The sequence below is a fragment of the Phyllobates terribilis genome, unplaced genomic scaffold (assembly GCF_046119375.1).
Source record: "Phyllobates terribilis strain yellow unplaced genomic scaffold, ASM4611937v1 Scaffold_2__4_contigs__length_985480577, whole genome shotgun sequence".
Taxonomy (NCBI): domain Eukaryota; kingdom Metazoa; phylum Chordata; class Amphibia; order Anura; family Dendrobatidae; genus Phyllobates; species Phyllobates terribilis.
In genome coordinates, this window is record NW_027362762.1 from 802,312,586 (window position 1) to 802,337,034 (window position 24,449).

The window sequence follows — 24,449 nt, forward strand, 5'->3', positions numbered from 1 at the left end:
AAATCAAGCAAGTGTTCACAAACTTTAAATGCTCTGTGAGGATCTGGTCACGTCATGTTTTTTTTAAAGTTTATGCCGATGATCATGTTTGGAAGGTGCGTATTGAGATGGAGGCCCATAGAGTGTCCTTTTGAACTCCGTCTGGCCAGTGTACACCTGTATACTACAAAAACAGCATGGAATAGTTAGACTATAAAATTTCATCCAAAGGAAATGGAAAAACAATTAAAATAAAACGTGATGTGAGCAGGGTTCTGAGCAAAAAAATACACTTACTGCCACATATGTATTGGTACAATGCTTATTAGTGCAGAAAAGTTGTAGAGTACCTCCACAAAAGGGAAGAAAAACCAAAAATTTCTCCAAGAATTAATATGTTGTTAAAAATATATATTGGAAACAGCTGGTTTTGGTTGTCAGATTTACCTTTCTACTGAATGAAGCAAATGTTTTCTATTTCCAGACCTTGTTAATATAGAATGTATTAAGTCTACAACTGGTAGGGCTCATTCACATGTCTGATTTTTCCACGTATGAAAAAAATGGACTGAATATTATTATTCTGATCAGAGTTTGATCAGAATGTGGTCTGAGTGTCATCCACTTTTCTCGTATGGGGAGAAATAAAAAAAAAAAGTTTCTCCACCTTCTCAATTCTAACAGTTCATCAGAATCGGAGTACACTCAGATGTTAGCCGACTGCTGTCTGATTTTTTCACGGTCCCATTGACTTGCATTGCTGAGTTTGATCCAACCCTAGGAACAAATTTGGACATGTATCCGCGATTTTCAGTGGACTGCTCGGCCAGCGAAAAATCTCGGCCCCATAGACTATCACAAGTACAAGTGCTAGCCGTGAAAAACACAGATAGCATTCGTACATGAAAATTGGATGTAAAAATGAGCCCTTATAAGTAACACCTAAAGTTGCAAATTTTTGTGCAACTATAATGACTTTGTGCAACTTTATAATATAAAGACAAAAAAGGCAGATTATTGTGTAGTTTAAACAAAGAGAGACAGGAATGTTACTGGGTGCTAATATCCCTATTCCGCTCTGCCTTATGAAATGTAGGGTTTATTATTTTCTGAATAGTTACGGGAAATATGTGTAATAGAAGACAGCAGGACTTCAATATGCTTTCTTTTAGCATTTATCAAAGATAACACTTTTGATATAAAAAGCTTAATGAAGGCAAGTGGGCAGATTCTTAATTTTCCAGCTCCCCATTAAGCACAAAACCTCCACTGAGCACCTGAGATGATTGTTGCTCCTTTTATTTGTGACCTTACACAAGAATTCCAGTAATAACCTCTCCCTTTAAACCGCTCAGGTCAAAGTGAGTGTTACACACTCTTAATAGAAAAGACCATTAAAGCTCATATTAATGTATTTGACACCTTTAGGGTGTGAGTGTTTATCTTCATTTCCCCTTTATACCGAGATGCAGTGTTTCTTTCATAGTAAGCAGAAACACCGATTTTTTTCTTTTATAATTATGCTGCTTACAGTAAGGTCTCTAATGCCACATTGTGGTTAGTGATAATGATTTTTAGAAACTGTAAAAGGTAAGAAGCATGTTCACGTTGTGATTGATTTTATTTTAAAGAGACAGTTGAAAAAAATAGAAATGTCTATCTAATGTGTCGTACTGCTTGTAGGGAACATTGTGATTATTCTGAAACACAGTAAGAACAAAGGAGGCCATCACAAATTCTCCTATAATGCATTAGTACAAATATATGAATTCCAAATCACTAACATTTTTATCTAGCTGAATAGATATGGCTGAAATAAAAAAGGAATTTATCTTTCAACAAATTCTCTTTACTAGCTTTTGAGCCATTTTAAAGCTATGTAAAAGGGGCTATGTAAGAAATAAAGCAGCTTCATGAGGGTAGTTGGGTGTTTTTGCCTTCCAAATCTCAATGAGTGCTTCATTCTATATACCTCCTAAGGTCAAACACCCTATCTGTTGATCCCTGTGAAGACAGAACTGGGTCTTAAAGGGAATCTTCAGTAGGATCAACCCTCTAGGCTGTCTATATGGACATGTAGGTCATGGGAAGCCGAATTAAATGATACCTTGATATCTGAAATCTGATGTCCTATTCCAGAGAATTCCACGTTTTCTTCAATTTTGCAGCATATGGTAAAAACTTCAATCTCCTATGAAGCCTAGTCATCGGGGCTATGGGCACCGGAAGTATTTAAAGCTTCATTTAAATGGCCAAACAACAATTTTCGAGGCTTGTTCTAGTCACTCCTGTTAGCAGGAGGAGCTAGCTGTATAACACAGCCAGCATCTGCATTGTAAGAAACAGGCATCTGGCTCCCTCATGCACCTACATATAACATGTGATGTACATATACGTCGCATGTCAGGAAAAGATTAAAGGACCCAGATAAATCTATTACTTTGTCAAACAGGGAGCCTTTTTGGTGCATTTTTATGCCTCTTATATAGTCAAAATCAAGGATGGATGTTAACTAGAGAAAAACAGTTCTAATAAACAGCATAAATACAATGTAGTAAATAAATGTATATTGCATTCTAATGTTCTCTAATGGATGGAGGGGTTATGAGTAGTGTTGAGCGAATTTGTTCGGCATTTCAAATTCGTGTTCATGTTCTGGGTTCCGTATTGTTCTTGCCAAAAAATCGTCTCCGCCCATGAACATCCCTGATTTGCCATGCTGTCATGCAGATGTCAAATGAACAAATTCGCTCAAGACTAGCTATAGCATTACAAAATAAAGCAAAAATAAATAAGTTAAGTAGTAAAAATGGAAAAACAATTAGCATAAAATCCAAAACAAATAACATATAGACTTAATCTAAAAACTACTCATATTATAACGCAATATAAAAATGATACAATCAAGAACACATCTTCAGATTTTATTTTCAGGGTGCTTTATGAAATTGAAAAAAAAACAGAAATGGCAAAAAATGAATGAATAAATAAAATGATCACCCGATGCCTCACTGATAATACCCCTAACGATCAGTTGTATTCTGAAAGGAGACTTGGCATCAAGGGTTCAATTCTTCTACAGTGCCACCAAATGAGAAATAAAACATTACATGGTGCCTACTGAAATGAATAGGCTATCTTTGCAATACACACCTGTTGAGTCTCCTAAAGCAAATGACAATCTTTATGGCCATTCACAATGCCAACTAACTAAAAAACATGTAACTTTAAAGGTTATTTGAAATAGATTCTAACAGCCTTTGTAAAAACAAAATGCCCTGGTAATGAAGTGGTTAAGGAAATGTGACATGCGACTTCAATGTTTAGCCTCTTATTAGGAGCAGCATAATGATGATCTGGCAGATATTCTACATTTACGCTTTACATGATTTCATGTACTGTAAAATGAATAACAATTATCAACGTGGAGAGATATAAAACAGAATTCTGACGTCTTCTGTTTGCACTGGAGGTAAGATGAAACTGGCCGCCAATTCAAAAATATAATGAAAACGGAATTTGCATGCATCAGTGTCAAACATTTGCCAACTTTCCCAGGGGAAATGATTAGAACTGGCAGCCCGATGATCCCATTTCATCTTTGATCTGTGATATTCCCAGGCAACATAGTGAAAATGAATAATTAAATTCTGAATCCTAGCAGGTTCCTGATAAGAAAATAACTGATGAGGTGAACATCAGAATTCTTTATAAAATAGGGGATTTGAAAGATTTTTTTTTGGTATTTAGAAGCATTTGTGTTTTTTTCTGACAGATCCCTCAGCTATGGAGCAATTGGAGTCATTGTTGGCCACGAGTTCACACATGGTTTTGACAGTAACGGTGAATATATTTCCTTATTTCCTGTCTAAATAAATAAAAAACCTTTATGTGTTATCATTTTAGTTTCCAGTTCTCAATGCCAGTAATGTTCCAGCTCAATGAAAAAAAAAAAATGCACCTTGAATCTCAGGTTATCCTATCAGGAATAACTTGTTTGTGTTATATAGGCCGAAAGTATGACAAAGATGGAAATTTACACCCATGGTGGACTACAGAGTCAGAAGAAAAATTTAAAGAAAGAACAAAATGTGTCGTGGACCAATACAATGACTATTACTGGAAGTTAGCTGGAATGCATGTGAGTTTCCCAGTGTTTTGATATTTATTTAGGGTTATTTTTTATGATTACTTAGAATGAATGAGAAAGTTGTTCATTTTAAAAATATGATTAAAATGATGTGTAGCCTTAGTGCACTTCAATTATCCAATGTGGTCCAATACTTAGATATCTGTTCAGATCTTTGGGACCTGCAGGTCCACTTTCGGCTTATGCTCAACACAGAAAGCCTTCTTCTGTAATTACACATCATCACTGCTGTGTGTGATGGGACTGTTCTACATTTAGTAAAAATAGTGACTTATACCAAGGTCCAACTCCCTATATGATATGTGCACCGATCGTTAAAATACTCACTAAAGGTACAGTATGCAAAAGTATAAATGAGTAAAATTAGACGTGATAGGGCTCGTGCATTTCGGTCAGAGTGTGATCCGACAAAACATCGGATCGCACTCGGACCATTGTTATTCTATTGAGTCGTACACATATCTGATATTTTCCATGAGCAATCTGTCACTGGAAAAAAAGGCAGAATCCAATATTTTATTGGAATCCAAAAAATTGCATCCAACATTTTATCTCACTAGGCCAAGCAAATCAATGAATCCAAAAAATTGGTCTGCACTTGGGTGACATCATGGACTGACATAATGGAATGGATGGAGATATTTTTTTTTTCCATTTTCTCCACATCCAAGAAAATCAGATCACAAAATGATGACACTCTGATCACACTGTGATTAGCACAATCAGACCAATTTTCTCAGATGAGAGAAAATACGATTGTGTGACCCTAGCCTTATAGACATAGCATCCTTAATATTCCTAATTATAGTCTTTCCCTTCAAATTAATGTGTTGGGGACATATTTTAGTAAGTGCCACTAAATTATAAGTATTACAGATTTGCCTCCTTCACTTGTTAGTGCAACCTTTATCACAGACTGCACAGAGCTCCTGTTATTACATTTCTCATTTCATGGAGGGTCATGTGACCAAACCTGTCCATCAGTCTCCTCCAATTGAAAATCAGTTTTCTCATGGGCACGCTGCTCACATATTCCTCCATCAACTGCCATTTTGACAAATAGAGTGCTGTCCTGTCTGTGATTAAGGTGTACTCGCAAGCAGGTGATCCTTTTTAAACGAGGAAAAGCTATTATTGTCGTCAATACAGTTGTTAAAATAAAGAGAAAGTCAGAAATCCCTATAAACAATCCTAACTCTTGGTAAAAATACAACTTATTAACTTATCATTGGCAGCATGTTAACTCTCTAAAGGGGATCTGTCTGAAGGATCTCACCACAAAACTATATATCTGTGCTTTTAGGTCTTCGAAAGGCAAATCTAGCAATACCTTTACATGACCAGTCTATTCCTCTGTTAGAAAGAAATCAGGTGTTTGAATTGATATGCGAATGAGGCTGAAGAACTATTTGTAGATCTGAAGCCTCTGTCACTCCAGCTCTGTTCCCCACCTAGCGTCGCCTCCTCCTGTTGACTGATGGCCTCTTTGCCTGAAGTTACACAACATAGAGCCTGCCAGTCAAGCAGAAGGAATCCTGCTGACAGATTCCCTTTAAGAAGCAGAGAATTTTTCATTTTTGCACTTTAGTTTTTTCCTTGCCTTCTTCCAACAGACATAACTTTTTAAATTTTCTGTCAACATAAATAGGAGTAGGTTTTCTCCTGCCAGATAACTGCTCCTTCTACTGCTCCTTCATCCAAATCCCACTGCCACCCTCCGTTACTCTCCCCTCTTTTGAGGTGCACTGTGTGCGCATCTACTCCCTCTCCAATCTCCAACAGGCTGTCATTTACCGTCCCCCAGGACCAGCCACCACCTTCTTAGAGCACTTTACCACTTGGCTACTTCATTTATCGGTCGACCATGACACCACGAGAGAGGGGATCCCCCCACCAAGGACAGGAAACCTAGAGGCTTAAAAGGGGCGGCACTCTCTTCTCGCATAAGTTTGGTTTCCTGTCCTTGATGGAGGGAACCTCTGACAGGCTTACCTGTGAAGATGTCGGGAAGAAGCATGCTGTCGAGCTGCGCCCCTGTCTGGGATCAGCAGCTCCAGTACCGTCCTGTGCCCTGGGATGTGGGAGCTGCGCCCCTGTCTGCGGTGGCAGCTCCAGCCAGATGAATCATGATGACAGAGGCTGCGTCCCTATCTGGGGACGGCAGCCCCAACTTGAAGTGGGCACAGCATTGGGGGGCTGCGCCCCTGTCTGGGGTTTGCAGCCCCAGACCTGCGCACAGTACACTGGGGGAGTGGCACCCTGGCCGGGGCAGGGGCGCCCCTAGCAGCAGGTGAATGCTAGCTGGAGCAGGCAGCTGGAGGGAGAAAGAGCTGATTACAGGAGCAGCTCCTCTATGACCGGCGCCACATGCTTCCGGTTTTTTACTAGGCTGGGGGTGGGGCCTGATGCCGGGCAGTCATGTGACCAGACAGGAAGTCAGGTCCACATGCATGCAGATGCCGCGTGAGTGCTGCATTCTCCCCTCCAACCAGCAGATGGCAATGAAATAAAAAAAAGAGGGGAAATTAAAGGGAAGTAGACGCTCCTATTTAAGTGTCCAGATATCGCTGTTCTAGGCTTCCCAGCTACTTCAGAACTCTATTGTTAATGGATTCTGAAGACGAGCAGCAGCAAATCCAGCGGCTGCCACTTTCTCCATCTCAGCGGTAGCCTGGGGAGCCCCAGGAGACACGACCCCCTCGTGTCACCAGCAATTCTCGGACTGCAGGTAGACGAACCCGGTCCGGCCATCATGACTATAACAAGACGGACGAATCTGCAGCACCTAGGGACGATCCCCCGACTGAGGAAGGTCCTCCAGCTAAACCGGTGCCGACTATTTGAGCTCTGGGTAAGTGATCTTCGAGAAAGTTCACTTGGGTAATAATGTGTCCCTTCTTCGTATCAGTTTAGGGGAAGAAGTGTACCTCCAAAACCAAACATAAGCAATGTGCGTTATGCGAGGCCCTATTGGCGGACTCATATTCCAAAAGACTGCCAGTCCTACATAAGCCAAACTTTGGCGGATGAGACCCCTAGTTTCGCCTCAGGCTTAAAAATCCTAGTTAAATCAGAGGTGAGCAAACTCCTCTCTAAAAAGTCTAAGAGGAAGGAAGCTAATCATGAGGTCTCCCCAACGCCTGATTATTCCTTATCATCAGCCGAGGAGGTGGACTCTGACGATTCATCTTCTTCATCTTCCTCATCTTCGGATAGTGGTTCAGGCCAGCACTGCTTACCATTAAGTGAAGTTGATGGGTTGGTTAAAGCAGTCCGCTCAACCATGGGCATTACGGACCTCAGACCAGAGAAGTCAGTCCAAGACGTCATGTTCAGAGGACTGGGGCAGAGGAAGAGAAAATGTTTCCCGTTTAATTAAAAACTTCAGGGTCTAATCCATAGAGAGTGGCAAAAGCTGGAAAGAAAGGGTTCTTTCCCACCATTCTTTAAAAGAAAGTACCCCTTTGAGGACTCGGCCTCCTCCTGGGAGAAGGCTCCCAAACTAGATGCAGCCATAACTAAAGCCTCTAAAAAGTCATCTCTCCCCTTTGATGATATGGGGGCCCTTAAAGATCCTCTGGACAGAAAAGCGGATGTGTTTCTCAAAGGCACCTGGGAGACAACCGCTGGGGCTTTAAAACCGGCAATTGCTGCGACTTGCACAGCTAGGTCTTTGATGATATGGCTAGATCAGCTAGAATCGCATTTAGAAAACACATCCAGGAAAGATCTTGTCTAATACTGTATCTCACTCATGCAGGGGGAAGCAGCCTTCCTAGCGGATGCTTCTGGGGACTCTGTTAAGTTAGCTGCTAGATCGTCCGCCATGTCTAATGCAGCCCGCATTCGCTATGCCTCTAGTGTTGGCCGGGTGACATCCAGGCTAGAACTAGACTCTGTGCTATACCTTGCAAAGGGGAACATCTCTTCGGTCCAGTCCTGGATGAAATCCTAGACAAAGCAAGCGACAGGAAGAAAGGTTTCCCTAGCCTGTCCATGCCTGCCTATAAGTGGTCTTTTCGCAGGAGATGATTTGTGCGTAAAAGGCCACAGAGAGACCAGGATAAATGGGATGACCGTAAACCAAAAGGTAGAGGTCTTCTATTCAGTACGTCTTCTTTCACTCGGGAGCCCCGGAAATCGAGTCAATGACTCATAGCCTAGGTAGGGGGGAGGCTGACAGGCTTCTTACCTGCCTGGACCAAGATTTCAGCCAGTAACTGGATCCTTAATCTGATAGGTTCGGGTCTGAGATTCCAGTTCCAAGCAGTTCCTCGTGGAAGGTTTATCTTGACCCCGGTCCGTTCCTCTATATCAAAACAACTCGCTGTTCAGGAAGAAGTACTGGACCTTGTTCAAAAAGCAGTCCTGGTGGAGGTCCCGGCGTCCGAAAGGGGGTTGGGATTTTACTCCTCTCTCTTTCTGGTCTCTAATCCGGACAGTTCTTTCAGGTGTATTAAAAAATTTAAAAGCCCTGAATAAATTCCTGATAATCCCCACCTTCAAAATGGAATCGATAAGGTCAACAATAAAATTGCTGTTTCCAGATTGTTACATGGTAGTTTTGGATTTTAAAGATGCCTATTACCATGTACCTATCCATTCAGATTACCAGAAATATCTTAGAGTGGCCATGGTTATAGATGGGGTCATCTAGCACTTTCAATATAGGGCCCTGCCGTTCGGTTTAGCCATAGCCCCCCGGGGTATTTACCAAAATCGTGGCAGAGGTAATGGCTCATGTTAGAGAGCATGACATATTAATTATCTGGATGATTTCCTGATAGTTGGTAACTCGGCCCTTCAATGTAGTAAGCATCTAAAAATAGTGATCTCCATCTTAGAGAATCTGGACTGGGTCCTCAATTTAAATAAATCTAGGTTAACGGCCACAAAAGTTCAGCAATTCTTAGGAGTTATGCTGGATTCAGATTCTCAGACATGTTACCTCCCTGAAGCCAAAAAATAAAGGATCAGGGATCAAGTAAAAAGGGCAGTGTCAAACCCAGTCATGTCCCTGAGAGCTGCGATGTCCCTGTTAGGTACCCTGACATCTTGCCTTCCCGGGGTTCTGTGGGCTCAATATCACTCCAGGGTTTTACAATGGGATGTACTGCATAATGAAGTTATGTTGAAGGGGCGCTTGGAGGGGAGGTTTTCCTTGTCTTCCCTGTTAGTTGAATCTTTACAGTGGTGGGATAATGAACTTAACTTATCCAGAGGGGTCCCCTGGGTTTTTAGAACAACCCGAACAATTACTACCGATGCCAGTTCCAGTGGGTGGGGGGGCCCATCTGGAAGATATGGTAACCCAGTGGTCATGGTCTAATTTGGAAAAGAGTGTCTCCTCCAACGCTGAAGAGTTGCTAGCGATAGACAGGGCAGTCAATTATTTTCTAGTTTTTCTTCAAAATCGTGATGTAAAAGTTTTCTCTGATAATAAAATCACAGTAGCTTACGTGAACCACCAAGGGGGTACATGATCGAGATCTCTGATGAGAGTGGCGGATCATCTCTTTCAGGTCTTGGAATGCCATCTTCGTTCCCTAACAGCCCTTCATATAAAGGGAAAAGAAAATTCAAGGGCAGACTACTTAAGCCGCTATACTCTGAGACAGGGGGAATGGGAACTAAATCAGGAGATTTTCTCCCAAATTGCCAGTAATTATTGGATTTCTCGTTTCATTAAAGCCGCCTTTAGGTCCAGGCCCATTGTCAAAAGCAAATTGGTACCCTGGGATCTAAATTTGGTTCTTAAAGCCTTAACTGGTCCACCCTTTGAGCCAATAGAGTTAGCCACTCTTAAGTCCCTCTCCCTTAAAACAGCACTTCTGATAGCTTTAACATCTGCTAGGAGAGTTAGAGATATTCATGCCCTGTCTTCAGCCTTGCCCTTCAGTCAGATCCTGGATGATAAAATAATTCTTAAACCTGATCCCGCCTATCTCCCTAAAGTAACTACCCGTTTTCACAGACTCCAAGAAGTAGTCCTACCCTCCTTCTGCCCTTATCCGGGTAACCGGAAAGAAGAAGAGTTTCATACACTAGATGTAAGGAGATGTGTAATTAGGTACCTCTTGGTCACCAAAGAATTTAGAAAAGATAGTTCATTATTTATATGCTACCAAGGTGTTAGGAAAGGCTCTAAGGTCACAAAGTCCTCCAAAGCTAGATGAATCAGAGAGACTATTTCCCTAGCTTATACATCCAGCGGTGATGAAATACCACAAGAATTGAAGGCTCACTCCACCCGGGCAGTGACTACCTCCTGGGCGGAGAAGACGGGTGTCTCGATAGAAGACATATGTAAGGCTACTACCTGGTCTTCTCCGTCTACCTTCTATAGGCACTATAGACTGGATTCGGGTGTTTTGTCTGATCTCACTTTCGGGAGAAAGGTGCTCCAAGCTGTAGTCCCTCCCTAAACTTCTTCATCCCTGTAATTCTCTCACGGTGCTGTCATGGTCGACCGATAAAGTCATAAGTTACTTACCAGTAACGAGATTTTTCAGAGACCATGACAGCACCCTTATATTCCCTCCCTTCATATTGGTGGGAGCACTCCTTGTTTATTAATTTTCACTCTTAAGTTAATGATTTATAGAAATGTTGGTTTATCATGTTTTGCTATGTCTACTAACCTGGGGGTCCTCTCAATGCTCTGTAATCCAAACTGAGGCGAGAAGAGAGGGCCACCCCTTTTAAGCCTGTAGGTTTCCTGTTCTTGGTGGGTGAATCCCCTCTCTCGTAGTGCTGTCATGGTCTCCGAGAAATCCTGTTACCGGTAAGTAACTTATGACTTTCCTTTCCGCTAACATCCCCACTATCATCATGGGTGACTTCAACATCCCCATCGACACTTCCCTCTCAGCTGCCTCTAAACCTCTATCCCTCTCTTCCTCCTTCGGCCTTACCCAATGGTCTTCCGCAGCCACTCACAAAGATGGCCACACTCTGGACCTCATCTTCACTCAACTCTCTTTCCTGTGTAACTTCTCTAACTAACCCCTCCCTCTTTCTGACCACAACCTACTTACATTTTCTACCCTCTCTTCTCCAGGGCAACAATCCCCATTCCACAAACTTGCATACCCTCACAGAAATCTTAAACACCTTGACCTACACTCACTCTCTGAATCCCTCCTCCCTCTTACAGACATCAGTTCCTTGAATGATGCAGATGTTTCTGCCGCTTTATATAACACCACAACAGCTGCAGCTCTCAATTCGGTCGCTCCCTCACACATACCAAAGCTCGCACAATCAACAGGCAACCCTGGCACACCAGCCTAACCAAAGAACTGCGACATGCCTCCAGGGTTGTGGAATGTAGATGGAAAAGGTCCCACTCCAATAAGCACTTCATCGCATTCAAACAGTCCCTCACTACCTTCAAGTCCACACTAACTGCAGCAAAACAAACATACTTCTCATCTCTCATATCCTCCCTGTCTCACAACCCAAAACAGTTTTTTTACACTTTCAATTCTCTCCTCCGCCCCCCAGTGCCTCCTCCCTCTCCTCTCAGCCAAAGACTTTGCCTCATTCTTCAAGCAGAAGATTGACACCATCAGACAGAGCATTTGCCTAAAGTCCCCCCAGCCCCTCCTCACACCTTCTCAATCCTCCTGCTCCAAAACCAGCTTCTCCACCATTACAGAAGATCAACTTTCCTCTTTACTCTCCAAATCACACCTCACCACCAGTGAACTTGACCCAATCCTATCCCACCTCATCCCCAGCCTTACCACTATCGTCATCCCAACCCTAACCCACCTCTTCAACCTGTCACTATCGACTGGTGTCTTCCCCTCATGCTTCAACATGCACCTCGATTACATCCTCAAAAAGCCCTCCCTTGACCCATCTTCTCTGACAAGCTACCACCCCATATCACTTCTCCCCTATGCCTCAAAACTACTGGAACAACATGTTCACTTTGAACTGTCCTCCCACCTCTCCTCCTGCTCTCTCTTGGACCGCCCCAAATCTGGCTTCCGGCTGCACCATTCTACTGAAACGGCCCTGACGAAAGTCACCAACAACCTACTAACCGCCAAATCCAAGCGACACTACTCTGTCCTCCTCCTCCTAGACCTGTCATCTGCCTTTGACACAGTGGACCATTTCCTCTTTTTACAGACTCTCTCATCTCTCAGCATCACAGACTTGGCCCTATCTTGGATCTCTTCATACCTAACAGACAGGACATTCAGTGTCTCCCACTCACACACCACCTCCTCATCTCGCCCCCTATCTGTCGGTGTCCCCCAAGGTTCAGCTCTAGGACCCTTGCTCTTCTCCATCTACACCTTTGTCCTGGGACAGCTCATAGAGTCTCACGACTTTCAGTATCAACTCTATGCTGATGACATACAGATCTACCTCTCTGGACCCATTATCTTCTCCTTACTAATCAAAATCCCATAATGTCTGTCCGCTATCTCATCCTTCTTCTCTGCCAGATTTCTAAAACTTAACTGGATAAAACAGAATTCATCATCTTTCCACCTTCCCATTCACCCCCTATCTATGTATCCATGTCAATTGCTGTTCACTCTCCCCAGTCCCACAAGCTTGCTGCCTTGGGGTAACCATGGACTCTAATCTCTCCTTCAAGCCACATATCCAAGTCTTTTCCACTTCCTGCCGACTCCAACTCAAAAATATTTCCCGGATCCGCACATTCCTCAACCACGAATCTGCAAAAACACTAGTGAACGCCCTCATCTCCCGCCTCGACTACTGCAACCTTCTGATCTGTGGCCTCCCTTCCAACACTCTCGCACCCCTCCAATCTTCCCAAAATCACATACAAGATTTCTCCCGTGCATCCCCCCTACTCTGGAACTCTCTACCCCAACATATCAGACTCTCGCCTACCGTGGAAACCTTCAAAAGGAACCTGAAGACCCACCTCTTCCGACAAATCTGCAACCTGCAGTAACCATCGCTCCACCATAACGCTGAACGACTAGCTCCAGCCCCACCTACTGTATCCTCACCCATCCCTTGTAGACTCTGAGCCCTCGTGGGCAGGGTCCTCGCTCCTCCTGTACCAGTCGCCGTCACGTTTTGTTAAAGATCATTGTAATTGTTTTTGTATGTATACCCCTTTTTCACATGTAAAGCACCATGGAATAAATGGCGCTATAATAATAAACAGTAATAATAATAATACAAGTGCTTTTTTTGTCGGACAAGGTTTAGTTTTCAGTGGCATGATTCCTTTCACAGAATGTACTAAAACAAGGGAAAAAAATCCAAATGGGATGAAATGGTGAAAAAAAATGTAATTCCGCCATTTATTTTTGGGTTATGTTTTTGAAACCTTCTTTGTGCAGTAAAAATGAAACATGATTGTACACCAGTCTAATTATGGTGATACCAAACAAGCATTGATTTTTTTTCTTTTTAAGTGGTGAAAAAAAATTCTGTATTGTAAATAAAAAATCTTTTTGTTTTATGTTGCCATTTTCCGAGACCAATAACATTTTTTTTTCTTTTGATGGGGCTGAATGAGGGCTTGTCTTTCGGGCAGTGATATGACTTTATTTTTTTATTAATACCAATTTTGTGTACATGCAATATTTTTATTTTTTTTCTCTTTGCAGTATTTTCCAAAAGTATCGGTACCATATGTTTATTTTTTATTTTTACATTCTTTATTTCTAAAGGGGAATAAAACTTGATGATTTGAACTTTTGTATCTTTTTACTTTTTTTATATTTTTAAAAACTTTTTTTATTTTTAATCTATTAGTCCCCTGAGGGGACTTGAACCTGTAATCATTTGATCACTTGTATTATATATTGTAATGCCATGGTTTTGAAGTATATAGTGAAAATATGCAATAGCATTGGTGTGCACTTGTTCAATTGTCGCTGTCAGAGTTTAAATGGTTTACAGCCATGGCTAGAACTCAGCTCCAGCTGCGGCTGTTAGAGACTGATGCTGACTATGTATTATAGCTGGCACCAGCCTCTTGTGGATAGATATCAGCTCCTGAGCCCCTTCCAGACATTCAGACCCCTTCCCAGGGGTTTTCGCAAGAACAAAGTTCATTTTAATCAATAGATCTTGGAATAATAATAAGTTCCACAATTGAACGTGTTTAAAAAATGTTCCTGTGCTGAGATAATCTTATAAATGTGCCCCTGCTGTGTACTGTGTAATGGCTGTGTCTGACCGTACAGGAACATGGTCTGATCATTCCACAGCTCCTGACCAGGGGAGGAAGCTAAGGAGAGTATACAGACATTACAGCACGGGATCGCAAATGATTCTTTGTATGGAAAAACAGGTATGGAAATGTTTTACTTCACAAAAAGAATCAGCTGTGATCCCGTGCTGTCCTTTCTGTATCCTCTCTTTTGATTACTACCCCAGCCAGGAGCTGTGGAATGATCAGACCATGTTCCTGCACGGTCAAACACAGCCATTACACAGTACACAGCAGGGGCACATTTATAAGATTATCTCAGCACAGGAACATTTTATTTAAACACATCCAATTGTAGAACTTATTTTTATTCCAAGATTTAGTGATTAAAATGTGCTTTTTTTCGTTTGACAACCCCTTTAATTCACGTCCTATGGTGAGAAACAGTTAAAAATTACTCAGTTATTTTGCCCAATGTATTATTTATATATTTGTTTTATTTTATTATATGTTTGTGATCATACATTATTATTTTTTTAGGTAAAAGGAACAAAGACTCTGGCAGAAAACATTGCAGATAATGGAGGGATGAGAGAAGCCTTTCGGGTAAGAAAATATATACATTTTTAAAACACGATAGTAACAAAGATGGTAGGAAAATTAATTTCTTTATGGTTTGTGATCTACTGAAATAAAAAATGGACTTTCTGATAATTCCATCCCGGCATTCAGATGCCAATGCAAAAAAGGAGTAGCTAAAAGAGAACAGAAAGCTCTCAGACTTATTTTTATTATGTGCAAAGTGCATGTAAAGGGTGGACAGAGGAGGAAGACTATAAGGTACAGTTTTCAGCAAAATTTGCAGAGCATTGACTGATAGCACGAAGAGGGTGTAATTTTGGCAATTTCTCCTGTGCAGTCCAGTAATATGCAGCCATTTCTTATGGTGTTGAGAACCTGTAATATTCAGACTATCTTGGGAAACTACATTTGAGAAACCACATTGAATTAATAAACAGCCCACGTTACATAATCCTAGTACTTTCTATTTTACTTATCTTGAAAATTCACTTGGAGTTTCTTTTTAAGAATATTTTCTTGTAGTACAAAAAGTAATATCAGCTGAAAATATTTGCTTTCTGGAGATATATAAAATAAATACTACATACATTATTTCAAATGAGTAATGATAATTTGGAACATTAAGAATCTCTTAACATTATGATTAACCCCTTTACAACCTTGGACGTATAGGTTGCCTGCACCTTTTTGGGCACATAAGACCCTCCCATCGGCACGCCCATCACATGATCGCGGATCGCTAATGGGTTGGCATGAGAACCCGGGGTCTGCAGGAGACCCCTGTGGTTGGCATACTGCAGCCAATCTGCTATGAGTGCCACCCAGCGGTCGGCGCTTATAGCAGATCAGCACTTTTGTTACACATAGAAGGGCTGAAGCCCAACTATGTGTAACACAGGTGATCAGAAGATCACAGTTTCTAGTCTCCAATGAAGACTATTGAAGCTAGTGAAAAGTAAAAAAAAAATGTTTTTAACCCCTTTCCGACATGGCACATAATAGTATGCACCACGTAGGAACCCCAGGTTCAGCGTGAGCTCCGGCGCTGAACCTGCACTGAATTGGGCACATGTCAGCTTTTTTATACAGCTGACACATGCCCGCAACATCCGCGGGTGGAATTGCGATACACCTGCAGCTGTTAACTAGTTATATGCCACTGTCAATCTCTGCAAACCGGATGCGCATCATTTACCCCGCCCATCGGTGACCCATCACATGATCGCGGGTCACCTATGGGTTGGCATGACAACCCGGGGTCTGCAGCAGATCCATGTGGTTGTCATGTCTAGATCGCTATGAGCGCCGCCCAGTGGTCGGTGCTCATAGCAAGTGAGCATTTCTGCTACACAGAGGCGATCTACTAATCGCCTGTGTGAAACAGAAACGATCAGATAAGTGCTGCATTTAGTCTCCTATGGAGACTATAGAGGCATGCAGAAAGTGTAAAAAAATGTTTTTGAAAATATTAAAAAAATATAAAGGTATAAATCACCCCCCTTTTATCCCATTCAAAATAAAACAATAAAAGAAAAACACATGCACATATTTGGTATTGCTGTGTTCAGAATCGCCCGATCTATCAATATAAAAAAAGAATTAATCTGACCGGTAAACAGTGTAATGAGAAAACAAATTCTAAATGCCAGAATTACGTTTTTTTTGATTGCCGCAACATTGCAATAAAATGCAATAACGGGCGATCAAAACATCAGATTTACCCCAAAATGATATCAATAAAAACATCAGCCCGGTGCGCAAAAAATAAGCCCTCATGGAAAGTCAATTAGAACCCTGGCACCAGTGCATACCACATGTTTAACGGAGGATACAGGACTAAGCACCTATCCCCTAAGACCGGGTGCTAAATTTCTATGTAAAGATTCAAGTGTCTATATAGTGCAAAAAGTTTAGAAGGTACTCAACGGTCTGAATAAAAGTTGCTTCTTTATTGTTTCATGAATAAAAACACAAGCTGGGAGGTGTAGGTATTACATCTGTATTGACGACGGATCAGACAAGTATGGGGGAAGAGATGGAGGTAACTACATTTAACTAATGTGCAACCTATCGCTGTCAAATCACATGACACCATACAGCTGCAAATTAAAAAGATCAATTAAAAACACAATACAAGACATGCCAAGATACATCGTATTCAAATACATAACCAAGGTACTGTTTCATCTCCTTTATATTTTTAACAGCAACTGGGTTTGGCTATGGCCATTCTAAGATTACTATAAGAACACTGACATTTCATTTCTATCATTTAAGCCGGTCGGACCCTGCGCCTGTGAGCGGAGGATCCACCATGCCTCTCTCCTAAGCAAACGTTTATGTAAGTTTCCACCTTGTACTGGCAAACGGACCTACTCCAATCTTGAAAACCGCAGGACTCGTGGTATTCCTGCATGGCAATCGCAAATGTGGTCAATCAATCTTTTGGAACCTTTTTTGGTTTGAATTGATTTAAAATGCTCTCGAAACCTCACAAAAAGTGGACTGATAGTTTTACCTATATAGAAATAATTACAGGAATACATGATCACGTAAACCACAAATTGTGTATGACAAGAGATTAAATCACATACTAAATGATCAATAGAACCTATTTTAAGCAATTTATCAGTGGTATGGAATTGACAAAAATTGCAATGTCCACATTTGAAATTGCCCTTCGGGGAATCCGTATCTAACCAATTTTTTGATACTTTTTTAAATCTGTTTTTGATCAACATGTCTCTCAGGTTTTTAGTACATCTACAAGACACTACAGGTCCTCTTTCGTAACGACCTGGAGAATAATAATGTCAGGTCAGTTTTAGCATTCAGTGAACGTGTTAAAAAAAAAACAAAAAAAACCCACAACTGTGGTATTGCACTTTTTTTTTGCAATTTCACCACACTTGGAATTTTTTTCCCATTTTCCTGGACATGATATGGTAAAACCAGTGATGTTGTTCAAAAGTACAACTTGTCCTGCAAAAAATAAGCCCTCTCATGGCCATATTGACCGAAAAATAAAGAAATTATGGCTCTGGGAACAAGGGAAGCAAAAAAATGAAAACGCAAAAACCTAAAATGGCTTTGGGGTAAACGGGTTAAAAATATTAAAAAAATAAAAAAAAATCTAAAAGTTCACATCACCCCTCTTTTACCCCATTCAAAATAAAACAATTAAAAATCAGTCAAAAATACACGTTTGGTATTGCCGCGCTCAGAATTGCCCAATCTATCAATATAAAAAATAATCAGATCGGTAAACGGCGTAACGAGAAAATAAATCAAAACACCAGAGTTATGTTTTTTTGTCACCACAACATTGCACTAAAATGCAATAACGGGCGATCAAAACATCTTATCTATCCCAAAATTGTATCAATAAAAACATCAACTTCAGCTCAGCTCTCAAAAAATAAGCCCTCACCCAGGCCCAGATCACGAAAAATGAAGACGCTACGGGTCTCGGAAAATGGCGCCATTTTTATTTATTTTTTTTACAAACTTTGGATTTTTTTTCACTACTTATATAAAAAAGAGCATATACATGTTTAGTATCTACAAACTCATAATGACCTGGAGAATCATAATGGCAGGTCAGTTTTAGCATTTATTGAATATTGTAAACCAAACCCCCAAAAAACAGTTGTGGAATTGCAATTTCACCGCACTTTGATTTTTTTCCTATTTTCCAGACCATGATATGATAAAACCATGGTGTTGTTCAAAAGTACAACTCGTTCCGCAAAAAACAAGCCCTCACATGGCCATATTGACTGTAAAATATAAAAGTTATGGGTCTGGGATTAAGGGGAGCAAAAAATGAAAACACAAAAACAGAAAATCCCAAGGCGGTAAAGGAGTTAAAGTAATCTAAATTAAGCAAGCTAAAATAATGTGCTTTTAATAAAACATCCTTGAGGCCTCATTCAGAGACCCGTGTTGCATCCGTTTTTTTCACGGATAGAACACGTACCCAAACCTATGGTGCTATTCACATGTCCATGTTTATCATGGATCGTGTGTCCATGCAAAACACATGGAGACATGTCTGTTTTTTTTCCAGCAGCACAGATGACAAAGGCCAATGTAAGTCTATGGCTCTGTGAAAAACATATATTGCATACAGATGCCATCCGTGTGCTATCTATGTTTAACATTGCAAAGTATAGGAGAAGCTTTATTTCTTTCTTTATCCATCCCTGAAAAACACTGATGACCACACTGATGGTAAAAACAGACATATTGATGGCTCTCCAATGACTCACCGATGACACTGGTACCATTTTTTCATATGCGTGTTTAAACATGGATGTGTGAATGAGAGCTTAAAAGAAGAATGAAGGAAATATTACTGACTGTTTCATGACATTACATTATAAGATAACTTACACATTTTACTTTTTTTTTAATGATAGGCATACAGAAAATGGATTAAAGAAGAGAGAAATGGAAAAGAGGAATTGCTTCTTCCGGGCTTAGATCTTAACCACAATCAACTGTTTTTCTTAAGCTACTCTCATGTAAGTCAATGATACATTTTTACTAATGGTCCCTAATAACTTTTGTTTATCAATGCTAATTCAGACTAGTACGCTAATTCCTCATTGGCAAACCAGTCCATCAGTTTTTCAAAGCTTTTCATTTTTCGGATTGTGTCTGAAGATTTATTTATTTGATATCTATATCTTATATCTTAGGTAAGGTGCAATACTTTTCGCTCTGAAGCTGCAAGAGAACTAGTCATGAATGGAGTACATAGCCCACCTCAGTTCCGGTAAGACCTCTTGAGCTCAGTGCACCATACCTTTCAATCACAAAAAATATCTCTGCTGCTATTACCTCTGCAAAAAAGAGAATCTGCTGAAGTCTACTTATTTTTGCAGTGAAATGTACTACATGGTCGTGCCATCTCCACCATTCTGAATTTGGTTATTTTGTCATCAAGCATTTCTGCAGTCACTATTCAGATGAATGGGGCAGTGGTATGTGAATGTACATTAAGGTTGTGTGCCCACGATGCGTTTTTATAAGCGTTTCTGCAGCGTCAAAAACGCTGCAGAAACGCTTAAAAATGCATGGTAGAAGGTCTGCCATGTTCCCCAATGATAATACGCATGTGCTGTGCACATGCTGCGGAAATTTCCGCTGCGGATTATAATTGCGGGAAAAAATGCAGCACTACAAATTATTTTGCAGAAGTGCTGCGTTTTCGCCGCCATTGACTTGCATTAGAACACATGCATTCTGCTTCACTAGATAAGGACATGCGGAATGGTACCCGCGTCTAGAGGAGAGTAGACTCTCCTCCAGACCTGGGTACCATAGAAAACTGTAAAAAAAAGAATAAAATAAAAAATAAAGATTATATTTACCTTCTGGCGGCCCCCGGTCTCCTTGTCTGTGCTTGCCGGCTGCTCGCGATGGACTGAAGGACCTGCGCTGACGTCATAGTCATGTGACGGGTCACGCGACGCTGACGTCGGCAGGTCCTTAAGTGTACCGATGCCGGCAGCCAGGACGGAGCGCGAAGCAAGACTGCGGGGGCCATCAGAGGGTAAGTATATATTTATTTTTTTATTTTTTACCATTCTTTCGGTCACAGTATATAAATCCATGCCGTTTGCATGGATTTATATAGTGTGACCAAGTTGACAAGCACTTTCCAAGTGATGCTAAAATCGCTTGGAAAGCGCTTGTCAACCTGCATGCGGAAATGCAAGTGAAGAACGCTTCACATCCGCTTGTCCCTGGCAGGAAAAACGCATGTACAATCCGCATGTACAATCCCCATGCGTTTTATTTCTGCCAGGGAGATGAAGAAATGCTCAGGAAAAAATCCTGAGCATTTCTGCATTGTGGGCACATAGGCTGTAAGGCTATCATCTGCAACACCTTCACACAATACAGACTTCCATAAAAAAAGGTGTAAACTGCTACCATACACGATATATCAAGAAATCAGGTAGTGTAGGATAAAAAATTGTTCAGAGTTTCATCCAGAAAAGTGGGATGATTTTTTTCTCCATTGTTGTCCATGGGCAATCCATTTTTTTACAGCAGCTACTATTAAACATTTACAGGACCATTTACAGTTTCCAATGTTACAGAATTGCAATGTATCCATAAAAAGTGGATGCTTAACTGTGACTCTGTATGGCATCCCATTTTTTTTGCGCACCCATAGACTTAAATGGGCAACATGTCTCCAGTTTCTGGAGGAAAATCGTGCATGCTGCGATTTTTTTCACACGCCGATTTGGTCAGTGAAAAAAATCGTTCATCTGCACCGCCCCATTGAATAACATGGTCCGAATGCTGTCTGTTTTTTTCACAGATAGCACTTGGACCAAAAATATGGTGTGTGTCCACGAGCCCTTAGAAAGTGAAAACATGAGAAGAAACCACAGAGACCTTGTCCTGTTCTGTCCCACTCAGCAATGCAGTTCTAATAACTTTTCTATCTGATTAGAATTTTTTAAGAATTATGAACACTGAGATACAGGTAAAACAAATGTAAATGCAGAAACAATAAATTACACATACTAAAAAATTCATTTTTTTTTATCCCTCAGGGTAATTGGTGCAATGAGTAATTTTGAAGAATTTCGAAAAGCTTTCAACTGTCCAGAGAACACATTAATGAATCGTGGAAATAATTCATGCCGAGTGTGGTAGACATGAAGAAGACTCATTTTATGTGCTACAAGGACTGCTGTTTGAGCTGCTGTATAAATTGTTTTATGATATTTCATTTTTGGAACCAAAGAAGATAATCCACTTTACCGTCTTAGAGCTATTTGGAAAAAAATATTATGAGGATTAAACATCCATGCTGTGTTAGAATTGCTCATGGATATATCTCACATGCTAAAATACCATAGCCAAGTGTATGATGTCCTTGTGTTCTGTAACTCTGAAGTGGACTTTATTTTAAAGGACAAAAGCTGATCAGTCTTTGAAAGACTACAAAATGAAGGTTAAATCAGGATTTTCCCAAAAAGTATTTTTTATTATTAATATTTTGTCAATGTAAAATAACTGGGTAAATTCCATAATAACACATTCCAATAAGTTCTGTACTTTTGCATATTGAGCTGATATAACTGATCACTCAATGGTCAGTAATTACAATATAAGCATATTTGCCAACATTGGTTGTATTAGAATAGGGTTGTTAACGTCTCCCCCCACAGCCCTGCCAGGGGAAGCCATCAGCAGCCGCGGAATTTCTCCAAACTGTCTAGATGTGCATACTTTTAGGGCAGGGTTGACATACACCCCATCTTCCTTATGCTTGGGGCAGCACCATATTTTCTAGAATTGTATCTGAAAAATCAAGACTGTCCTACTAAATTCAGGACTGTTAGCATTTATACACAGTTTCTTATTTACAGCTCTCAGGGAATGGTGAGGGAAGATTTTATGTTACAATCATTCATATATATACGTACACATCTGATGCACATATTAAGAACTAATTTATGTACTACGCACACCAGTTGTGACATGGTGCTACTGAACATCATATGATCATATGTTTTTCTGCCCTTCCATAGGCCTATTGTTAAATTCAGAGTTTAATGTATTTTTTTCTGTGAGTTAAAACATTGCTTTTAATGAGGCAGAAAGATGTTTTACCTCACAGAAATCAGCAGCTGAGATCCCATTCTGTCCTGTCTGTATACTTTCTTTTGCTTCCTCCCCTTGCCAGGAGATGTGGTATTATCAGACCATGTTCCTGCTTGATCAGGCACAGCCATTACACAGTACACAGCAGAGGCACATTTATAAGATTATCTGAGCACAGGAACATTTTTTAACACAATTATGGAACTTATTATTAATCCAAGAATTATTAATTAAAATGTACTTTTTTTGTTAGATAACCCCTTTAAATACTGGAACAAACACAGGCAGAAGAGGGACCTTGTACGAGAACAGTATATGGGTCCCTAGCAGTCTAATAATACATTCCTTTATGCATCTGCAACAGAAGCTGATTGCTGATTTAGAGGTAGTCGTGGGCCCCCTTACCTCGTGGGACCCTGTGCAGCGAAGGTTGCACTAATGGTATATTTGCCCCTAGCTATATCCATAGCATGTGAGTGATTGGTACCTCAGAATGTATAACATTGTATAACATCATTAAAGGCATCTTTAGTGTGTCTTTCTGTTGGCCACTTTTTGACACCAGAAGGATATAATTTATGCCCTTAATCAAGATCCACAGACAAAAGACTGTAGAGATTTCCATAAACAACAATTTGGAACATTATTGAAATTCTGAATATGCTGGTATATACTAAAGAAAAAAGTTGTACATTATATTTAGTACTCAGATATATTGGTCCCAATATGTAAAAACAAAGCACAAAGCTTTATAAAGATTGCAAGGATCAGGGCAATAAAATATTACATGTTGCTTAGGTACTAATATGTGAAAAAAAGAAACACATTTTAATAAAATATCCACACACTTTATAGTCCTTGGTTTATCTTTCCTTATTTCTTTTGGTTTTGGTTGAACTTGTTTACTCTACTTTTTTTATTTTGCTTTGGCCACTTAAGTCCTCTCTAGTGATGAGCGAACGCGATCGCCACTGCTCGGTACTCGCCCGAGCATCACGGTGCTCGACAAGCTCGGTGCTCGACGAGTATTTCCGGGTTGCTCAGGCGGAAACTCGGGTCCCCACCCTGTATGTTTGGCGCTCTTTAGAGAGCCAATGAACATGCAGGGATTGCCTGCCGTAGCTATGTTGATTGTGGGCATTACAGTGATTGGCTGGCCGTACAGCGTCATCAGGTCTATATAAGACCGGGCGTCTCCATGCTCGTCACAGTCGACCCCAGAATCAGGCAGAGTAGGGAGAGGTGCTGCTGTGTCAGGGAGAGATTTGCTTCTTCATAGTTCGTATAGGTATTCCACAACATATGTCTATAACCATCAGAACCAACAGTCCTTCTGAGGACTAATCCAGCTGCATATAATCAGAGCTAGGCAGGCAGGCAATGTATATGGCAGACTGCAGTGTATAATACAGCACAAGAGGGTCCATTGAACATCCTATCTGCTGCTGTAATATTTACAGATATTCCTAGACAGCCCCAGAAATCAGGGGTCAGGGCAATTTTTTTTTATCTTAACCCTGGTTATTTGCTTAAAAAGCAATCCAGAAAAAGAAGCACTATTTTTTAGCTCCATTTGCTTGTTCTCACTGCAGAATAAAGCCAGTCCTGTTTCATATTTCAGCAATAAAAATCCAGAAATTTAATGTGAACGTGGAAAATATTGGCCTCCTTTTCCATTCTGTTGTAGTATGTTGGTCAAGCTATTCACACTAGGTGTCTGTGAAGGATAGTATTAGCAAATAACAGACCTGCTATTTAAAACCGTGGTTCTCTGTCAGACATATCACATATAAATGCTTTCCAAAATCAGCCATTTCTTCCATTTTCATTCCATTGCAGTGTGTCGGTCAAGCTATTCACACTAGGTCTCTGTGTAGAATAATATTAGTAAATTACAGGTCTACAATTTAAAGCCTTGGTTCTCTGTCAGACATATCACAT

The 24,449-nt window shown here is 40.6% G+C and overlaps 1 protein-coding gene across 1 annotated transcript in view; it reads left to right on the forward strand.

Annotated features, from left to right (window-relative positions):
- The window catches only part of PHEX (phosphate regulating endopeptidase X-linked), a 401,425-nt gene extending 378,094 nt beyond the window's left edge, over positions 1 to 23,331 (forward strand). The window contains exons 17-22 of the mRNA XM_073667505.1: positions 3,755 to 3,822; positions 3,990 to 4,120; positions 14,832 to 14,897; positions 19,295 to 19,399; positions 19,577 to 19,653; positions 21,452 to 23,331. Of these exons, the coding sequence (XP_073523606.1) occupies positions 3,755 to 3,822; positions 3,990 to 4,120; positions 14,832 to 14,897; positions 19,295 to 19,399; positions 19,577 to 19,653; positions 21,452 to 21,554 (550 nt within the window). The 3' untranslated portion in view covers positions 21,555 to 23,331. The remainder of the gene's footprint in view (positions 1 to 3,754; positions 3,823 to 3,989; positions 4,121 to 14,831; positions 14,898 to 19,294; positions 19,400 to 19,576; positions 19,654 to 21,451) is intronic.
- The last annotated feature ends 1,118 nt before the right edge of the window (positions 23,332 to 24,449 follow it).